The sequence below is a fragment of the Camellia sinensis genome, chromosome 13 (assembly GCF_055761805.1).
Source record: "Camellia sinensis isolate YWXY chromosome 13, ASM5576180v1, whole genome shotgun sequence".
Classification (NCBI taxonomy): Eukaryota; Viridiplantae; Streptophyta; class Magnoliopsida; order Ericales; family Theaceae; genus Camellia; species Camellia sinensis.
This window is the reverse complement of record NC_138973.1, coordinates 122,004,340-122,024,232: the sequence shown is the minus strand read 5'-3', so window position 1 is coordinate 122,024,232 and position 19,893 is coordinate 122,004,340. Positions and strand designations below refer to the sequence as shown.

The 19,893-nt window shown below is 36.7% G+C and overlaps 2 protein-coding genes across 2 annotated transcripts; one reads left to right on the top strand and one right to left on the bottom strand.

The window, feature by feature from the left end:
• The first annotated feature begins 246 nt into the window (after window positions 1–246).
• Window positions 247–3,898, top strand: LOC114267608 (uncharacterized). Its single transcript, XM_028208661.2, has 2 exons — window positions 247–822; window positions 3,549–3,898. The coding sequence occupies exons 1-2, from the start codon at window positions 340–342 to the stop codon at window positions 3,702–3,704; spliced, it is 639 nt and encodes a 212-aa protein (XP_028064462.2). The 5' UTR covers window positions 247–339; the 3' UTR covers window positions 3,705–3,898.
• Window positions 3,899–18,607: 14,709 nt separating this feature from the next.
• LOC145805682 (uncharacterized) lies at window positions 18,608–19,129 on the bottom strand. Its single transcript, XM_082900858.1, has one exon. The coding sequence runs from the start codon at window positions 19,127–19,129 to the stop codon at window positions 18,608–18,610; it is 522 nt and encodes a 173-aa protein (XP_082756984.1).
• Window positions 19,130–19,893: the final 764 nt, after the last annotated feature.

Here is a 19,893-nt window from a genome sequence, read left to right as displayed (position 1 = left end):
ACAACTCAATTAAAATTATAAGAATTAAAATAACAGAAATACTGAAAATACCTCATAATTTGCACAATTGCCTATATTCAACTAAAGATAAGTCTAGCCCTTATTTTAATGGGTAATTATAAGAATATCAAATTTTCTATTAAATAAATTATCAAATATCTCACGTGGGTATGTGATCTACAATTTAATAAAAAATTTGAGAGCTATAGTATGTTTCTATTTTAATAGCCTTCATCTTGTGAAAGCTCATGATTCCAAATAATAATTAGCCTCCACACATTATATATTTTGTGCCCGAACCATACAACACTTACCCACCAAAGTTCAATACTCCAAGCCATGGAACCCCAAAAGAAAGGAATCATGTATGTTTTCAAGCTACCCACTGGAAATCCAAAGCCGGAGGCCGACCAACCGGTGGTGACAAAGAAGGCGGTGTCATGGGGTTATTGGGGGCTTAGAAAATCAAAAAATTACCAGGAAAATGAGCATGGTGGTGGTGGCCAGAGGGCAGTAGAAGGTGGAAGAGAGATCGTTGAGGGAAGAAAATCAGTGTCCATTGAGGCAAGAAAATCGGTGTCCATTGAGGCAAGGAAATCAGTGTCCATTGGGGCAAGAAAATCGGTGTCCATTGAGGCAAGGAAATCAGTGTCACACGTAGAAACGACCAATGTGGCGGCGGCCGCGGCGTTTCTACAGGTTAAGGTTCTTGTGACTGACATGCCGGGGTTCATGCAGGTGCAAGCTTTCAGATGTGCAAGGAGAACATATGATAGTTTAGAGAAGTTCAGCTCTAAGCACATGGCTTACAACATGAAAAAGGTAAAGTTTTATTTTATTTTATTTTATTTATTTATTTATTTATTTTGATCAGCAAAACAAAATTTTATTGATGAAAAAAACTTAATACATGTAAAATTTACATCAACAAAGTAAGGAAATGCACAGAGCATCGTAACTAACCTTATAACCAGGGTTGAAATTAGAAGAAGACTATGAGGAGCCATAGCTCTTCTGTTTCTGTAAATATTATTGTTTGTCATAAAATTTAAAAAAAAGAAAAAACCATTTTATATATAAAATGACCCATAATATAAAAATTATATATGTCATTATTCTTCCATCTTGAATTATCTTTTTATTTTATATTAAAAAAAATTTATTCATCCTATTTGAAATTGCTTCTATGGTATTTTAAATTTTTTTTATGTATATATAATTTATATATCATATATATATATATATATACACATGTGTGTTTTATGTTTTGTGTATATGGTGAAAAAAAATGATTTTTATTTTGGCCATTTTCGATAATGAAATTTTAATTCCATCACTGCTTATAACACGATCTACCGAATTTTGAAATTTTATACCTTATATGGCCCGATACCTTCTCATATCAAATATATAACCGTATAATTGATACTGAGCTCTCTATGTTTTTCTGCGTTTTTCATTTATAATCTTTGTTGATCTTGTTTGGGAATTCATAAGACACATAGAATAATGTGACCCAACCATTTTTATAATTTTAAGTCATATTGATTAGTGTTCGATTTGTATAGATTTTTTGTGTGAAAACTATGTTCTTTTAACATTACTTTTCTATATATAGCTTAAAAATGAACCTAAAAAGGGCAGAAAAAAGAAAAGAAAAGAAAAGAAAAGATAGAGAAGTTTCGTAAATGAATTAAGTTTTTGTTGGGATTGTTGGTAGAAGTGGGCAGAAAAAGAGTCTGTGATACAATTATTTCCTTGCCTTTTTTTCTTTTTGGATTTTCCTTCTTCAATGATTGAATTTTGTTCATGAGACTCAGAAGATAGTAGGAGACAAAAGGTAATAGTTAGAAAGTCCATACCAGCTTTGAATTTTTTATTTATGGGACTCCCATTAGATCTCTCTCTCTCTCTTTCTCTCTCTCTCTCCTGGTTCTGAATGGCGCACATGGAAATGTTGGGGACCATTGGAATCTGAACAACACATGTCCCAGACAGAAGATCTATATACAAAATGATCAATTAGTGCCCATATAATCTGAAATGAATTCTTTATTAATTTACACCACATATTTTAATTTATTGCAGCCTTGCAGGTTGAATAACATGGTTAGGTTCAATGGAGTGATAAGGGTAGTGAACATACCATGTGTAGCACATAGCAACAACACACTAATTGCAATATTAATCTTTCAGCTAATCATACTTTGATTGTCAATAATGATCTTCTCTTTCTAATCTAGGCCCATGTGTTTACAAAAATAATTGGATAATCATATTAATAATAGGATTAACATTCTCCTATTTCATTGAGTCTAGGACTATAAAAACAGCAAAACCAATCTGACCTGGGCATGAACTTGAAATCAAAATTATGTTTTCAATTCTCTCCACAACTTTAATTTGTTTAATAGGTATGACCTATTAAGCTGTGGTATGTTATTCTAATAAGGGAACAATACAAGATTAGTGTAATTTTTTTTTTAATTTTTTTTTTTTTTTATTGGTGTAAGTCAGTTATTAGTTATTAGATTACTACCTATAAGAGTTAGCCTCTTCACCCTTGTAAAGTACGAAGTGCTTGTCTCCTAATTCAACTCCCCTTTAGGGAGAGTTGAACTTATATTCTTCCCCTTATAACTAAGCCTTTAGATTAGTCATGATTGCTAATTAGGTTATGCCTAGTTGGTTGAATACATGATCACTTAGTCCCAACATTTATTTATTTATTTATTTTTTTCCGTTTGTGTCATTTTAGTCTTTACAATTTCAATTGACTTAATTATGACTGTTAATTTTAGATTTTGTATTAATTTGATTGAATTAGTGACGTTGTTAGGGCTTTTGTCAAAAAAATTTCCTTGAATTGGTTGAAATTAAGTCACTGAATTGATCAAGTTTATAATTTTACTCCTAAAAGTGTGACACATGCTACTCATGTGCGCATTTGTGATAAAAACTACTAGCAATTCGAATCAATTGCACCAATTTGAAATAAGAAAAAATTCATGATCAAAATTGATCCAATTGAAATTACATAACCAAAATCACACAAGAGTCGAAGTATAGAAACTACGAATATAATTTGTCTATCTTATTATTATGGACACTTCTACATGGTAACGCTAGACTCACCAGATAATTTTGCAAATAGCGCTGAGAAATTCCAGGGGAAGGAAGATTGGTAGATCTATAAAATTGTAGGGAGGGTGCTCACTATTTTTATTTTTATTTTTTTGTTATGACTTGTTTGTTTTGCAAAATGCAAAAGGATTATTAGTTTATGGTCGAAAATAATTCTCTCATTTTTATTCCATACTACATATATAGACCATATACAAAAAAATAAAAAATAAAAAAAATTATAATTCAAATTCAATCAAGAGGTGAGCTCCACCATATATAAGTTGAATATCAACCACATACTAATTTTTTAGATATGTTTCCGTACATGAACAGATAAATTTATTCATATCTCTATGCATATAATTTTTTGTTTTTGTTTTTATATTTGTATGAAGGGTTTGTTAACAAATCTCTTTGTGTAGGAATTTGACAAGGTGTATGGGCCAGCATGGCACTGCATTGTGGGCTCAAGTTTTGGTTCCTTTGTGACCCATTCCACAGGGTGCTTTCTTTATTTTTCAATGGAGAAACTTTACATTTTAATATTTAAAACAAAAGTTCAAAGAGCTTTGGATTGAGTAAAACAATAGTCTTTTAATTTGAACGGTTCCACCACTGTAAAAGATATTATTATTTTTCAAATTTGATATTTATCATTTCCATTTCCTTTCTTCTTTTTACTGGTTAATTATCTGTTTTCCAAGCTTGTAAATGTTATTGAAAAGCACATCAAAGTATTTATAAGAATTACAAGTTTTTCTGGTGTTTTTTTTTTTTTTTTTTTGGTAGTGTCGGCCTTTTATTTTTTCTTACTTCATTTGGTACTTTGATTATTTATCTCTTTGATAATTTAAATGCATGATAAGATCCATATTGGGCATAGTTTTATATTTAAGTTGCATCACAATAGATAAAAATAAATGAAAATGACATTTGAAAAAATATGGAATGAAATTATAAATAGGCCAATAAATAAGAAAAAGAAAAATGATGAAAACTTTGGAGAGAAAATATTTAAATAATGGGTGCTATGGAAAATAACCTCCCATATGACCACTAGTATCAATATTAGAAATCTTCGTCATGGACCATTAGTCTCAAACAGTTTTAAACCTGCAGCCTCTACTAGCGAATGGGCAAATGCTATGACTTTACTTCATCTACTTTTTCTCTCTGTAAAGCCTCGAAGATGAGGAAACACCAAAAAGTTCAAAGTGAGAAATTTTATTTTATTTTATTTATTTATTTTTTTTTTGTGGGAAAGCGAGAAATGAGGGACAAGGAACTCTAATGCATTACATGGTAATTACACAAATAGTTCCTAAAGTACAATACCTAAATTTCACTCATTAATTTAATATGATCTTTACCCTAATTGTAATCTAAAAACATACAAAAATATGTTTAGGTCAACCAGCCATACACATGATAGAAATTTATCTTATTTCCCGTCTAAATGAACGGCAAGATACGTGAAATACGTATCTTAACATTTCAGTCCATTATTAAAAGTCAAATTTGAAAATTTTTTTTTTTTTTCAAATCTATTGGAGCGTAATTACAAAATTCCATTATTGAAAGTCAAATACATAATGTTTTTTACTCTCTTTTTTTCTTAATCGATAGGAGAGTAATTATAAATATAAAAAATATTACATCAAACACAGTTCACTAGCTCAACAATAGCTAATTAAAGTCAAGAGCAAATTATCCACAAGTTCCCTTTGAAAGAGGTGCACTCTATTTAATCCCAAAACCTTTTGGGTAGACCCAAAGGTCCTGCGCACCATATTTCTTCTCTTTATCTTTCTTTTTGATATCCAGTGACCGGCAACCACGCCATTCTTCTTCTCTTTCTTTTTTGATATACAATCATCGGCGACCGGTGACCATCATTGATTAGGATTCACCGGGAACCACCAACCACTGACTCCTTGCTTTGCCCTCACCGATGGCGAATAAGATAAGTTTCCAGTGAAGAAAATAAATATATCTACTCAAATTTGATGCAGATATACATCAGATCCGGCTAGATCTGAACAAAAAATAGTTGCTGGAGTACAATCCTCTCTACATATCTTAAGATACCGTCTTTTTGGTGAAGAGTTTGATAGGGCACACATACTCATCATCCGAAGAGGATGGGACACTAAGAGGGTTGAGGAAACGGTTTAGCAAACAACCATAAGGAAGACCCAAAGATTTCTTACCCTCAAAGACAGATATCATTTTGGCGACAATCATTTCAGGCAAATTGATGGGAAGACAACGGTCAATGCAATACAAAACATATCCTTGATCTTGGGAAATGTTAGAACTGTGTGTGGTGACATGGATGTTGGCACAAACAATTATATTCAGAATGCGGAATCGAGGGATAAGCTCATTTGCATAATAAGAGCCTTGACGACCCACGTCCAGGGGGTGCTACATAGTTCAGTGGCAACCATGTCAAAATCTGCATTGAGGGAGCCAAGAAAAGGAAAATGGTAATTGCAGACTTCAAGAATTGTAAGAAGGGACCGAGTGACCTCCTGATCAATGATAATTTCCTTAGACCTGACCCAAGTTTTGAAGGAAGGGGCTATGGTATCAATAGAGGTGATGTTGCAGTAGAATTCTCTGATCCAACTAAGATTCTGTTGGCTAGAGAATGAGAGAACAAGTTCACTGCCTAAATGATCAACCACATGCCGAATTGGGATGATTCAAAGGTGGAAGGTTGGACGTTCTGTTTGAGATGAATGGTTCGCCACACAAAGAAATCACGGTACATGATGGACTTTTCACAGGATGGGAAGAGATCAGTGTTCTAGGCAAGACGGGTTATAGCGATCCCGGTATTCCCTGCTATTGTTTAACCGTAATCCGGACTCGGTTCCGTGGATTTGTTGTTGTTTTATTCTCATTTCTATCCCTTACTCTTTGTGTTAGAGTTTTGGGTTGTGTTGGGCAAGTTGGGAATAAGTTGGTTGTGTTTTAAAACTTAGAATTTTGCCCAGGTTTTGGTCTCTACGCTCGAGCGGCGATTTGACGCTCGAGCGGGTTTTTTTTTGTTGCCTTTCCGCTCAAGCGGCAGTTGGGACGCTCGAGCGTGAATTTCCTCCTCTCAGCATTTTGGTTGTCTGCAGAAAATTCTGGGAGAGTGCATCCGGCGCTCGAGCGGATCTTTGGACGCTCGAGCGTGAACCTGTGTCTGACGCTCGAGCGGGGTGTTGTACGCTCGAGCGAACCTATTTTATATCAGTCCGTGAAATCACTTTTTTGATCACTTTTTGATTTCCTTTCTCTCTCTTACTTTTTCAAAACCTCCGTTGGAGAGCACCTCACTCTAAAACCTAACTTCTCTCTTAGGATTGATCTAGCTAGAGTGTTTTCCTCACCTTGGGCCTTTGTAAGAAGTGTGTTGATCGTCGAGGGCTTCTTTGTGATCCAAGAAATTTGGGATTTGGAGCACTTTGATTTCGGGTCATCTTCTCCATTTGAGTTCTTCATTTGAGGTAGGGATTCTCCTTGTTCTTTTTCAATACTCCGTCTATAGATAGACATGTGGTAATTTTTATATTGCATGAAAATTGTACCATGTTGGATTTGTTTGAAAATCATGAAATGAACCTAGGGTTGGTGGTGTGGAGAATGGTTTTGGCTTCATTGATTGTTGGCTTGGCTAATTAGAATATAAATTAGCATGTTGTAGTTAATAGAAGAAAAGCCCTGAATTATATTTTGGTTGGGTAAATTATAATGGGGGTTTGTCGACCTTTGTGTGTAAATCTCTTTCGTCAAATGAGTGTGGTAAGGGTGTAAATGCCTAAGGGATTAACCATGGCTTTGGAGTTGATTCTATGGAAACAAGATTAGTGGAGTTGGTTTTGTGATAACAAAAAGGAAATGGAATCGTTTTTGTGAAAATGAGGGAAGTGTTTTCGAAATAAGTTTGAGAATTGGATTGTTGTATCTTGAGTGTTGAACACACATGTAGAAGTTGTTTCTTTAACTACCATGTTAATATTGTTGTTGGGTCTTTAATTCATGAAATTTGAGTCTTTTAATAGATGTACTAACTATATGCATCTAGAGGTTTTGTCCTTGGTCATCGGTGGAGGATGACACGGTTGTGTAGAATTGTCGGGTTTGCATTATACCATTGTTATTGGAACATCGTATGTGATGAATTATTGAGATACATTATATATGTATGCTTGCTTGGGAAGAGGTAGATATGTGTTCATATACTTTAACACATTGCTGGTGTCTTGATAGTTTATGTATATGCATTATACATGTTGGTTATGCCTTGATGTGCTGTGATTGTTGGTGTCGTGCCCCGCGCTGAGAATCAAAGGTATCATACCCTTCCAGTTAGCACCTGGAGAACTGACCGCGCTTAGAATCAAAGGTATCATACCCTTCCAGCTAGCGCCTGGAGAACTGACTGTGCTAATAATCAAGGGTACCATACCCCTCCAGCTAGCACCTGGTAAACTGGCTTGTTGTTAATGTTGTTGAGTGGGGTGTATTGTTGGCTTACTACGCACATGGCTAGTAGAGTGAAATGGGATTGTTGTTGTTTCGTTGTAACTGAAAATATCATGGATTTTGATTGGTTATAGTTCGGAGGACCGAGTTGCTCCATTGGTTGATTGTATACATGTTGGTGGGTTGTAAATTTATATTTTTACAAAGGTATGCATGTATAGTTATGATAGAAATGGAAACGAACCAAAATGTCTTTTTGTCTTTTGGAAAGTGTGGAGGAGAACGTATGTTTTAAAGATAAACATGTTTGAAAAGGTACATTTGAGTATGTATAGGAAATGGAAGTGGGTATCGGGCTTAGTGAGATTACTTCCTAAGTATTTGTTAATGTTATGAAAGATTGAGAATGGGGGTTAGTGAAAGGAAAAAGGAAAGATAAACCACTTGTAGTGTTGAATGAAACGTTTGTTTTCGAGAAAAGTTCATACATTTATAATTTTGTATAAACTGTCACATTACTACTCTAGTATGAGAATGAGTGTTCATGATCATAGCTATCTGTAAGTTGTTATTGTTGAGGATCATGTTGAGTTCCCTACTGGACTATATGTTCATCCCACGTTGTTGAATCTTTTTCAGGTGTTAAGCAGGTTGGGCTGCAAGATTTGGTTCTACTTATTTACTGGCCACGGGGCCTCAGTTATGTTGGCGGAATGCCATTGTTGTAAAAGGGTTACACCCTTCTTCTTGTACCTTAAGTGAGGTAAGCCCAAGGGCAATTTATTATGTAAGTTCATGTAATATATACTTTGCATACGAATGAGAGTACTGTTAATTGATTCTACGGATTGGATGTATGAGTTTACTTCCGTATTTTATCCTTGAAATTGAATTAAGTTAATGAATTTGGTAATGACTTCGAGTAATAAAAAGTGGGGCGTGACAGGTACCAGTGGACTTGCGCCGTTTAGAGGATGAGGCCATGATAGGTAGAACTAAAAGACCGAGAAAACACTCAACCCATGGACCAACCCAAGACAGAACCCAACATAAACAATAAGAAATACCACAGATACACCCAGAACCCCACATAATAAACCAAGTAAACCATACACCCCTGAAAACAATAAAGCCAAAATCCCATTAGTAAGTGTGGGAGCCGGAAAAATATCCTAGCTATAAGGGAAAAATATCCTAAATAAATATTATCCATCCCCTATAAAATGAGGGGACCCCATACACAAGAGGTATGCCTCATTTTTCCCGGCCACAGAGCACACACACACACTAAATCTTCATCTTCTCTCTTTGATCTATTTTGGCTAACTTTATTATCAGAGTGTCTCCAGCCGGCAACCCTGGTTGGGTGGCGCCGATCATGCTCATCTTTGCAGATCTACAGAAGCCAAGCTCATCTCTTTGTTGGATCTTATCAACAATCCATGTGAGAGGATTTTCTAGGTTTCACAATTGACGCCGTCTGTGGAAAACGTTTGAGAGTTCAACGAAGAAGATGATAAATACATACTATTCTGCTTTTGCTCTCATCTACTGCAAGTTTATTTATATGTTAATGTGATTTACATCAGTAGAAGTAAAGCTTTGCTTTCCATGTTGAACACTCCATATGCTATGAATTTTAGAATCAGATACAGAGAAAGAAACTCAGGGGACCATGTCATTGTTTTCTCTCTCTAACCATTATCTCATTTTTGTAGTCTTTGCCTATAAATTTATTCATCAATTTCACCCTTGTGGCAACCCACTTCGGCAATTTGCTTGAGGTTGAGAAAGCAATGGAATAAAGAAAGTTACGTTATGAAGGGTAACAAAGGCATTCCGAACATACACAACTGATTGGTTAATATCACAAAATCAATTATCGATCACTCATTTTGGCAGGCTGAAAGACCAAAGCCAAAGAAGTTGCTGACTCGCCGACTAGTGGATCAAAGCCAGAAGTTTACCATTGTCAACCAAGCTCTCGTTAAAGACAAAAACTAAATGGACTAGCCGATCAAGTGTTCCGCCAACCAATGTGTTTCGATAAGCCAAAGAATTGCCGACCCACCTATCTCGGCTGCACAAAAAGTTTAACATGGTTCTCGGCTGCACAACATTGTCTATACCCACCAACTCATTGCTTTGAGTACAACATTGCTAGACAACAATTTCTCCACAATGACGAATCAGTCGACGCTCGACCCCAATGCATGTGCGATTCGGCAGCACCACAACTCATAGATGTGCAATTCAGCAGCACCATAACTTAGAAGATTGCTCGTCAAAGCTCCCAAGTTACACGGCAAATGTACAACCCCATGCTCCATTCTTTGGCAATGAAAACGGCCTCGATTATGTGCCGCCAAGAACATATTCAACAATGTGAACTACCAAGCCCTTTTGCCGAGAACATTCACCCACCAAGCACATTCTTCGCCTAACCACACTTTAGCCGAGGTTGAGAGCAAAAAAAAAAATAAAAAATGAAGCACCCAAACCGTCTTATTTTTGGTCAACTTTAGGAGGTCCAACGGCATTCAAGCAATGGAGAAATGAAGAGTCTAAATTATGGAATGAACACTAGGTCGCGAAATGAATCCAACGCCACCGAAAAGAGGCCAATCAAATTTAAAACGAGGAAAATGCAAGGGCTCAAACTTGGGCGTTTGAATCTCAAACTTTTTTGTTTCACGTCTGCTGCATGAGAAAGATGACCTAAGGATTTACCGTGTGCTTCTCGATGCAAAGTGCCCCGTTGCATCTTAGCATGTTCAGCTTGATCGAGTGGTCGGGTAACTTCGGGGATGCCTACCCTCGCATTTTTCACTGTGTGGAATCTATTTTTTGAGGTCCACTTTTTGCAAATTTTGAGTCTCATAGTGGGATCAATAAATTGGCCAATCAAGAACATTCAGTGATCGATCAACAGTCAGATCGTGTCCGATCAGCATGCAATTTTGACAACAGGCTCTTGGAGCTAGGCCACAATCATCCATCTTCACCGATCATTCGCCCCAACTTGAATTTCCTTTACATTCGGCTTCACACCATTTGTCATCCTAATAAAAAATAAATATATATATATATATAATACATAGCTACGTACATTTACAATTATTAATTCATCTATCTCTTCTGTAACAATCTCTGGATTCATTTAGACGTTCAACAATCTTGCTCATCGCTACTATTCGGCAATATTATTTCGCAACTTTATTCGACAACGTTGCAAATTATTCGGTAATTATTTGGCAACAGTATTATTCCGAAACTTTATTCGGCAACGTTGCAACTTATTCGACACATTATTTGGCAAACTACAATATTATTCCGCAACTTTATTCAGCAACGTTGCAACTTATTCGGCACATTATTTGGCAACAATCAGTGTGTTTGGTTTGAGTTTTCTGGATTAAGTTTTTTGAAAACTGAGTTTTTTGATTTTCGTATTTTCTTGTTTTTAGTGAATATTTTTAAAATTTTAAACTTTTTTTTTTACTTTTTTAGATGCACCTTACTTAGATGTATCTAAAAAGTAATAAATTTGTGAAAAAATATTTTAAAAAATTAATAAATACATAAAAATACAAAAAAATGTACTGAATTCTTGTGTTTTTTTTTATATTTTTGGTATTTAGTGAATTTTTAAAAGATTTTTTTTTACAACTTTTTTACTTTTTAGGTGTATTTATGTTAGATGTGTCTAAAAAGTAAAAAAAAAAAATTTTCTTAAAAGATTAAAAAAAATTCAGTAGAAAAAAAAACACGAAAAATAAGAAAGTAGAATTTTCTGAAAAGTGTTTTTTGAAAAATAAAAACAAGCAAGCTCAATATTATTCCGCAACTTTATTTGGCAACGTTGCAACTTATTCAGCATATTATTTGACAATATTGCTCTGCACTAATATCTCGGCATAGAACTAGCATCTCGGCTTACTGAAATCCACATTTGAACATACCACACGATTTGTATCGGCTCAAAGAGTCCAAACCCACCAACCCGAGAAGCCAGGAAGTAACCAAAGTCCCTGAAAGTTGTGATACGAATCACATTTTTTGACAAACTGAAATTTCCAAAACTATCAAACTCAAGTTTTGCCTATACCAACGTGAAGTACTCATTGAGACGAGTCCAATGCAACAAACCGCGTCAAAATTGGAGCTTAAACGAAGTCGTACGAGTTGCTCAAACTTTGCCTAGAAAATGCCTAGTTTCGCTGAAAAAGACAAGTCGGGCAGCCACTATGGAAATTATCATGTGCTTCGCAGTTGAATTACACCCTGCTGATTCGAGCCCTCAGATTCATTTTCAATAAAATTACACCATCTGGAGTCCGATTCCAACAATCCAATAATCGTTTCCAAACTATTTGGAGCCTTCTGCACACATCCGTACTGTCTAATTTTGCAAATTCCATACCAAACATTCATAGATGTTACATGCAAGGCCACATATCGCAACTAAAACAACATTTTTGCCGCCGTACCTGGAGTTTGCTCAATGCCAAATTCAACGACTACATCTTTTTTGGCAACTTTCTGCCTAATATTGGGATCGACGACCTAGCATGTTCGGGCGTTACAAAATTGCTCAATGGTCACATCATATCTGATCGGCATACAATTTCAGTAGTAGGATCGTGGGGCTCGAAAAAAATCTTTCGTCCTTCCTGCTCATTTATTTCGTTACCTTGGCCATTTATTGGCAACTGGGATCTTAGTCCATTTTCCACTTTCCACTTGGGGCATATCAGCCATTTATCATCTCAACACCTCTGCTATGCATGCATACTCGGCCTACTTGATACAAGCATTACACAGAACAACGACAATTACTTAAGTTCCAAACTCCCGCTCCTTTTCACACAGCTCCAAGCAAGTGACAGTTTTGGGACAATCCACTCATACTACACATTCGGCTTCACACTAGGCAATTCTTTACATATTTTTGTGCACCGTCATTGTTATAGCTTTTACAGCTTTCCACTTTTTTGTGGCTGATATACCTGTATTATTTGGTACAGGCAATCATTGACACAGATTATTATCCTTGCAATGTCTGTAATTTATCACCGACTGACATTAACAAACACCTCCATATTTTGGAGTTCTCCGTACTCTATACATAGAAATATCTCTAGCTCGGCACGAAAGTCCATATTCTAAAGCAATTTTTGCACTGGACAATACACTACACCCTCGCCCGGGGGTCACAGTACCGCGGCTCATACCCTCACCAGGGGGTCACAATATCGTGGCTAACACCCTTACACGGGGGTCATAATATCGCAGCCTACACCCTTGCCCAGAGGTTATAATACCATGGCCCATCGTTTCAAAGACCTCTGATGTGGAACTCATGACATCACTTTTGATATGATTATTTAGAATTCATGTGATATAATTTTGAAGCAATCATACATTCATACATACATACATTCATACACGCATTCATACGTGCATTTGTTCATTTGTTTTGTTCCCGTATATATGTATCCACAATGCTTTTTCTAATATTTGTTCAAGCAACATCGCTCAGCAATGTGATTCGGAAATAAGACCTACATTAACTACGCATTATCCATCGAAGATCTAGCATTTATTTATGCCACGAACTCATAACAAAAAACTTCCGCTTTTTGTGTGAAAGAAAGCGAAAGTTTTGGGGCTATTGTGGGAGCCAGAAAAATATCCTAGCTATAGGGGCAAAATATCCTAAACAAATATTATCCATCCCCTATAAAAGGAGGGGACCCCATACACAAGAGGTATGCCTCATTTTCTCGGCCACAGAGCACACACTCTCTAAATCTTTATCTTCTCTCTTTGATCTATTTTGGCTAACTTTATCATTGGAGTGTCTCCGACCGACAACCCCGGTTGGGTGGCGCCGATCATGCTCATCCTTGTAGATCTACAAGAGCCAAGCTTATCTTTTCGTTGGATCTCATCAACAATCCATGTGAGAGGATTTTTTGGGTCTCACAGTAAATAGTAAAGAAGAAATAAGGACAACCATCAACAGTAACAGTAGAACAAATGAATCAATCATCCATTAGTAAACTAATCACGATATAGAATGTGGAAAATCAATACCTAAAGTGAATAGAAAATTAAAACCCTAGTAACAACTAAGCATAAAGAACTTAGATGACCAAACAGGAAAAAAAAACAAAAAAATAAATAAACAAAACAAATAAAAGAAAATTTAAATTGCAAACCTACAACTAGATTGAAGAATGAAAGATGTATGAACACAAGAAACCCTAAGCATGGAACAATCATAGATTATATATAAAAAAGAGAAATGGGAAGCAAAAACGAAGAAAAATATGAAAATAATAGAGGAGACTTACCAAACAATGAGGAAAATCAGAAAGCCAAGGGAAAATTCATGGAAAAACGAAGAGCAAAGATGCGAGCACAGCAATAGAGAGTCTACCCTAGGAGAGAGAAGAGGATTTGGAGAAAAATGACGTGAAAGGACAGGTTGCAGAAATTTATACCAGGACAGATTGCTCGATCGGCCATTTTATCGCTCGAGCTAAGCTACTTGTACGGAAGCCATCGCTCAAGCCAATAACACATCGCTCGAGTGTAGGAACACACCTCTCAGAAGTTTGAGACAGCTGCAAAAGTATTGGGAGTAGAGTTTTGCCGCTCGAGCACAAGAAGCATCGCTCGAGTGGTGTCAACAAAACAAAAGCCAACTTTTTGTCCCCAAACACATTTTTCTAAGCATCCAAAAACACTCATCCAATAGAGTATCACTTGAAACACAGATGGATTAGTACGATGGCAATGACGTGACACTAAGATGAGATAATTCACACATCATGAAGCTCACAATCTTGCAATCTAGACTCGATGAACAAAAGCTCAGGAGCAAGTCAGGCAAGCATATATAAATGATCAAAGGTAACATATGAATGCACAATTTGAGGACAAACATGAGAGCTCACATATGGAGAGTGTATGTGTGTGTGTGCGCGCGCACTCAAGAGTCACAATCACCAAAGTTAATCCTAGTAGTGATCGGAAGGCTGGATCTTCAGCAAGAGAGTCTAAACACAACTGAAGAAAGTTAAACCACTAGGAAACAAGGGGTATTTGTTGAGTAAACGCGGAGGCTCTCCCTAAATCAAAGAGTCTTTTTTTTTTTTTTTTTTTTTGAACTTGCCTTTCTTTCTTTTGCACAATCATTGGTGGCTTTTACTCTCAAGAGTATGGAAACCAAATCAGAGAAGCATGGAGAAAATAATGATGGCTTGGTTAGTGCCTCTAACGTAGCCTTTACCTCATGCCCTAACTACAAAGAACTGAGGGGGAAACCATGGAGATGCAAAGTATGATAGGTGGTTAAGAGACTCAACATCACCCATGATATGCTAGTATAGGTCAATTCCTCTAGTAATGAATAAAACATCAATGCTAGTAGTCCATAGAGAAATTTGATCACTTATGCAGAAACCCTTGCAATAGTTTAACTCAAGGATGTGCACAGAACGAGATCATGAAGGTAATGAGGATGTACATTCAAAATGCACCAAGGACAAGTATACATAAAACCTTGCAAGTAGTATGAGTTGTGTTCAAGTAAATCTATGTGTAAAGATGATCAGTATCAATTGTAGCTGGCTTTTTGCGCTTCTCGAAGGGGTTTAGTCTTCTCAGATGTGATTTCCTACAGTTCGAACTCCCATGGTTCTGAATCTGGTTTCACAAGTGCAATGTGAAATAGAAAAATGAATGAGAGTCCAAATCCGACAAATCCTAGAAAATCCATTAATCATCAGAGATGTCAAAAATGGATTGCATTGCCAGATTTTAGAGTCGTCACCTAATATATTTGGAAAAATTAGAAAACCCGTGACTCGTGTCAAAGGCCACTTGTCTGTCATAACTAAAGTTGTCTCGGCTCGAGAACTTAGGTATGAGAGGGAAAGGTCATGAATTGAGCACCCTCCTCACCCGATCAAAGATCGGCCTCTACTAAGTCATGATGTGAATTTTATATGCATTATATGCTCATGTTCTGATTATTAATATACTAATATTGCTATTTGAAGCAAATATGTATAGACCACGCCATTTACTTTGGAATACTTTGACTTCATGCCTTCTTTCAAAAGAGTTTTGAATATGTATAACTCAAAGAAAAAGCAAGCTCATATGTACAATAATCAAAGTCATTCCAATCTAAGCAAAATAACCTCCATCCACAGGCATTCATAGAGATATTTCAAATAAGTGAGTAGCCTCATGGTAGTATGCTTGATATGACAACACAAACACACATGTGATATGCTAAAGAAAAAATGCTCACGTAGTGCTTAACCGTGGCAAGCCCCAAAAAAAGAAGATAGTTAGAAAAAATGCATGATCCTAATATGCAAAATGGCTAATGCAACACATACAAAATGCAACTAATAAATTCAGCTACTAGCATGACATATGAAGCAACTCAAAGCATGAGGTAGTGCACATAATCATTTAGGAATGGATAAGAGCATTATGTATGATAAGTCGAATTTTGATACATGCAAACATGGATACAAAGCATGGGAATGATAAAAGAAAATATGATGCTATATATAACCACGGTAAGCATGTAAATAAAAGGAAGAAAGAAATGGGGGTTGGAAGACATACATCAAATGTTACAAATTTCCCCTCTTACAAGAGGGTCTGAATGTCCTAATTAACTAATTATTACAAACGTAAATGAATTAACTAATTATTACAAATCAAAAATTTCAAATCGGCTAATCTCTTGAAAGAGAGGAACATCTTCTTAGTTTACAAACTCCAATCTAAACACCCTCAAGTATCTGAAAAATGGTTTGAAACTTCAACAAAAAACTTCAAGTTTAAGCTTCCATGGTGTATCTATAGTGTATCTATATTTAAGCGGGTAGAGAAGTGTGTTGGACAAGCTTCTAAGCCTTTGGCAATTTTTTTCTAACCCCAAACCATGAGGGGGTGTTCTATTTATAGAATTTCAACTTTTCAAGTTGGAAATATCTCCAAAAAAGATAGCTGGTCCAAATCACATGCATTGGAGCAACCTGCTGCTGTAGAAATATCTTCTGCACTAAACATGGCTGGCTGGCCAAAAAGATGTATAGCTGGCCCAATGAAAGTGGCCTGCTGGCCATCTGTTGGCATGTTGTTCTCTGGATGATCAGGTTAGAAAAAAGAAGATTTTGGTCAAAATGGGGTGCAAGGTTTGGTTTTGAAGCTCTTTGCTGAAGATTCGAAAGATTGCACGTCGTAACATATCAAGTGTTCGAAGTGAAGCATCCAAGTCTTAGCGGCGGTCAAAATGGGGTGTCTACAGTTGCCCCAGTTTGACAGAGCTCGAAGTCATTTAATGACGTGAGTCAATATCAAAGCATAAGACGACCCTTTTGACATGGTCGTAAGACTTGGGCAAACAAATAAAATGTAAATGCAGTTGGTTGAACTCGAAAGTTGCTTACATATCCCTTTGCAAGGAATCCAACCAGCGCAGTTTAAAGGTAGGATACAAAGTCAAGATGTCATCAATGAATACAACCAGCAAAGTGATTCGAATAGATCGAGATGTCATCAATGAATACAACAACAAAGTCATCTAGGAAAGGTTTGAAAATTCTGTTCATTAAATCCATAAATGCTGCAGGCGCATTTGTAACCCCAAATGGCATGACTAAAAACTCATAATGTTCATACCTAGTTCGGAAGGAAGTCTTTTCAACATCCACAGCCTTAAGCTTCAATTGATGATATCCCGATCTCAAGTTAATTTTTGAAAATATATGTGCCCCCTGCAACTGGTCAAACAGGTCGTCAATACGCGGCAAAGGGTATTTATTTTTCACTGTTTCCTTGTTGAGCTCTCGGTAATCAATGCATAATCGAAGAGTGCCGTCTTTCTTTTTAACAAAAAGTACCAGTGCAACCCATAGGGATGTACTTGGTCTGATAAACCCTTTATCCAGCAATTCCTGCAAACTGAATTTTCAATTTTTTTATTTCACTGGTAGACATACGGTAGGGAGTTAGAAATTGGTCAAGTTCCTGCTATTACATCAATTGTGAATTCGATTCCCCTATTAACAAGTTGGCCAGGTAATTCATTCGGAAACACATCAGGAAAATCTCTCACCACTGGTATATTGTCTAAAGTAATGTCTACCATTGGTTCGGTTATCACACTACATAAATACCCTTGACAACCCTTATTCATTAGTTTCCGGGCTTTCATGACAGATATAAGGTATGGTGGTGAGACTACCCTTTTTCCCTCAAAATAAAATTCCTCTTGCCCAGGAGGTAGGAATATTACTCATTTCAAGGCACAATCAATGGTTGCATGGTATTTAGCTAGCTAATTCATACCCAAAATAATATCGAAATCTCCCATGTCTAAAGGTATTAGATCAGCATACGAAGTGGCATTCCCGATAAATAATTCACATGCAATAAATACAGTTGAACATAGCATGGATTCCCCCGTAGGTGATGTAACACATAGTAAATAATTCAATGTTTCCATAGGTCTATTCAAAGTTTCAACAAAGACCATAGAAATAAATGAGTGTGTAAACCCGGAATCAATTACAGCATAAGCAGGTTTACCACAAATGGAGATTGTACCTGACACCACGGCCTCAGTATTCTGAGTATCCCTCGGAATCAATGCAAAAACCCTTCCTTGTCTTTGATCATTTCTTGTGGTGGGTGATGTTGCAGCTGGTTTCATTATGGGAGTCGACCCAATTGAGCTTGTGGCGCCTTGGTTGCCACCCTGACGTGGTTATGTACAATCGTTGGCAATGTGCCCAAACTTCCCACAGTGATAACAAGCCCCTGTCGCACGATAGCATACACCTCCATGTTTCATTCCACATGTAGTACAAGTTGGTGTTGAATTACCACTTTGGCTTGAACTAGTATTACCAGAATTCCCTGACTTGAACTTCTTGTTTGTTGACGTGGTTCCCTTACTAAAATTTCATTTTCTGCCTTTCCATTCAAAGTTTTGTTTATGGCTGGCCACATTTCTCTCCACTATTAGTGCCCTAACAAGTACATCCACATACGTCGGCAATTTGAGTACATTAATCTTATCTAGAATTGGGTCCCGTAAACCTCCTTCGAACTGTCTAGCCTTCTTGTAATCTGTGTCTACCATGTGGGGTGCAAAGCGAGCTAATTCTATAAACTGAGCTTTATATTTAGCAATTGATTTATTTCCCTGCTTGAGTTCCATGAATTCAGTTGTCTTTCTATCCCGCACACATTGGGGAAAATATTTCTCATAGAAAATTTCCAGAAAATGAGCCCAAGTAACATCCTTATTATCATCTCGCACTAACATCCACCAACGTCTTGCATCATCTTCTAGGGTGAATGCTACCAGTTGCACTTTTTGAGTTTCGGTACATGGGAATACTTCAAACAACTTTTCAATGCCCAAGACCCAAGCTTCGGCCTTCAATGGTTCAATTCCGCCATGAAATGCTGGTGGCTTCATCTTTTTAAATTCCTTGGTCAAAGCAATTGTACAGGTTTCCGGCTAACACCTTAGAGCTGGAGGTGGTACAGGCATTGGAGGTGGGGGAGGTGGTTGTTGTTGTTGTTGTCGCCATTGTTGTTGTTGTCTTATGGCTTCAGCCATGTCTTGCATCATTCGTTCCATTCTATCCAGTCTTGAAGAGGTTGCCTCCTCTATTTCATCACCTCTGGTTCTCACCATTTTCTATATGAAACTTTGTATTATAACAAACACAATTTATATACGTACATATAATCATGTACGTAGTTGCATATATAATCACAAGGTTATCTCACTCAACATATCAAATGCACATGAATGCATTCCTGAAGTCTCTTCTGGAGGTGGTACAGGCATTGGAGGTGGGGGAGGTGGTTGCTGTTGTTGTTGTTGTCGCCATTGTTGTTGTTGTCTTATGGCTTCAGCCATGTCTTGCATCATTCGTTCCATTCTATCCAGTCTTGAGGAGGTTGCCTCCTCTATTTCATCACCTTTGGTTCTCACCATTTTCTATATGAAACTTTGTATTATAACAAACAAAATTTATATACGTACATAAAATCATGTACGCAGTTGCATATATAATCACAAGGTTATCTCACTCAACATATCAAATGCACATAAATGCATTCCTGAAGCCTCTTCTAGACCTTCTATAGCTCAATGGACAAGTGAGTGAGATATAACTCGTGTACTAATACCACTCTGTCACGACGCAAACCTGCCCCTATAGGTTTAGCGTC

Excerpts from the sequence above, each read along its gene's own strand:
- LOC114267608 (XM_028208661.2), top strand. The coding sequence starts at position 340 with ATGGAACCCCAAAAGAAAGGAATCATGTATGTTTTCAAGCTACCCACT. Across the intron at positions 823-3,548 it reads TGGCTTACAACATGAAAAAG|GAATTTGACAAGGTGTATGG; the intron begins GTAAAGTTTTAT and ends CTCTTTGTGTAG.
- LOC145805682 (XM_082900858.1), bottom strand. The coding sequence starts at position 19,129 with ATGAAGCCACCAGCATTTCATGGCGGAATTGAACCATTGAAGGCCGAA.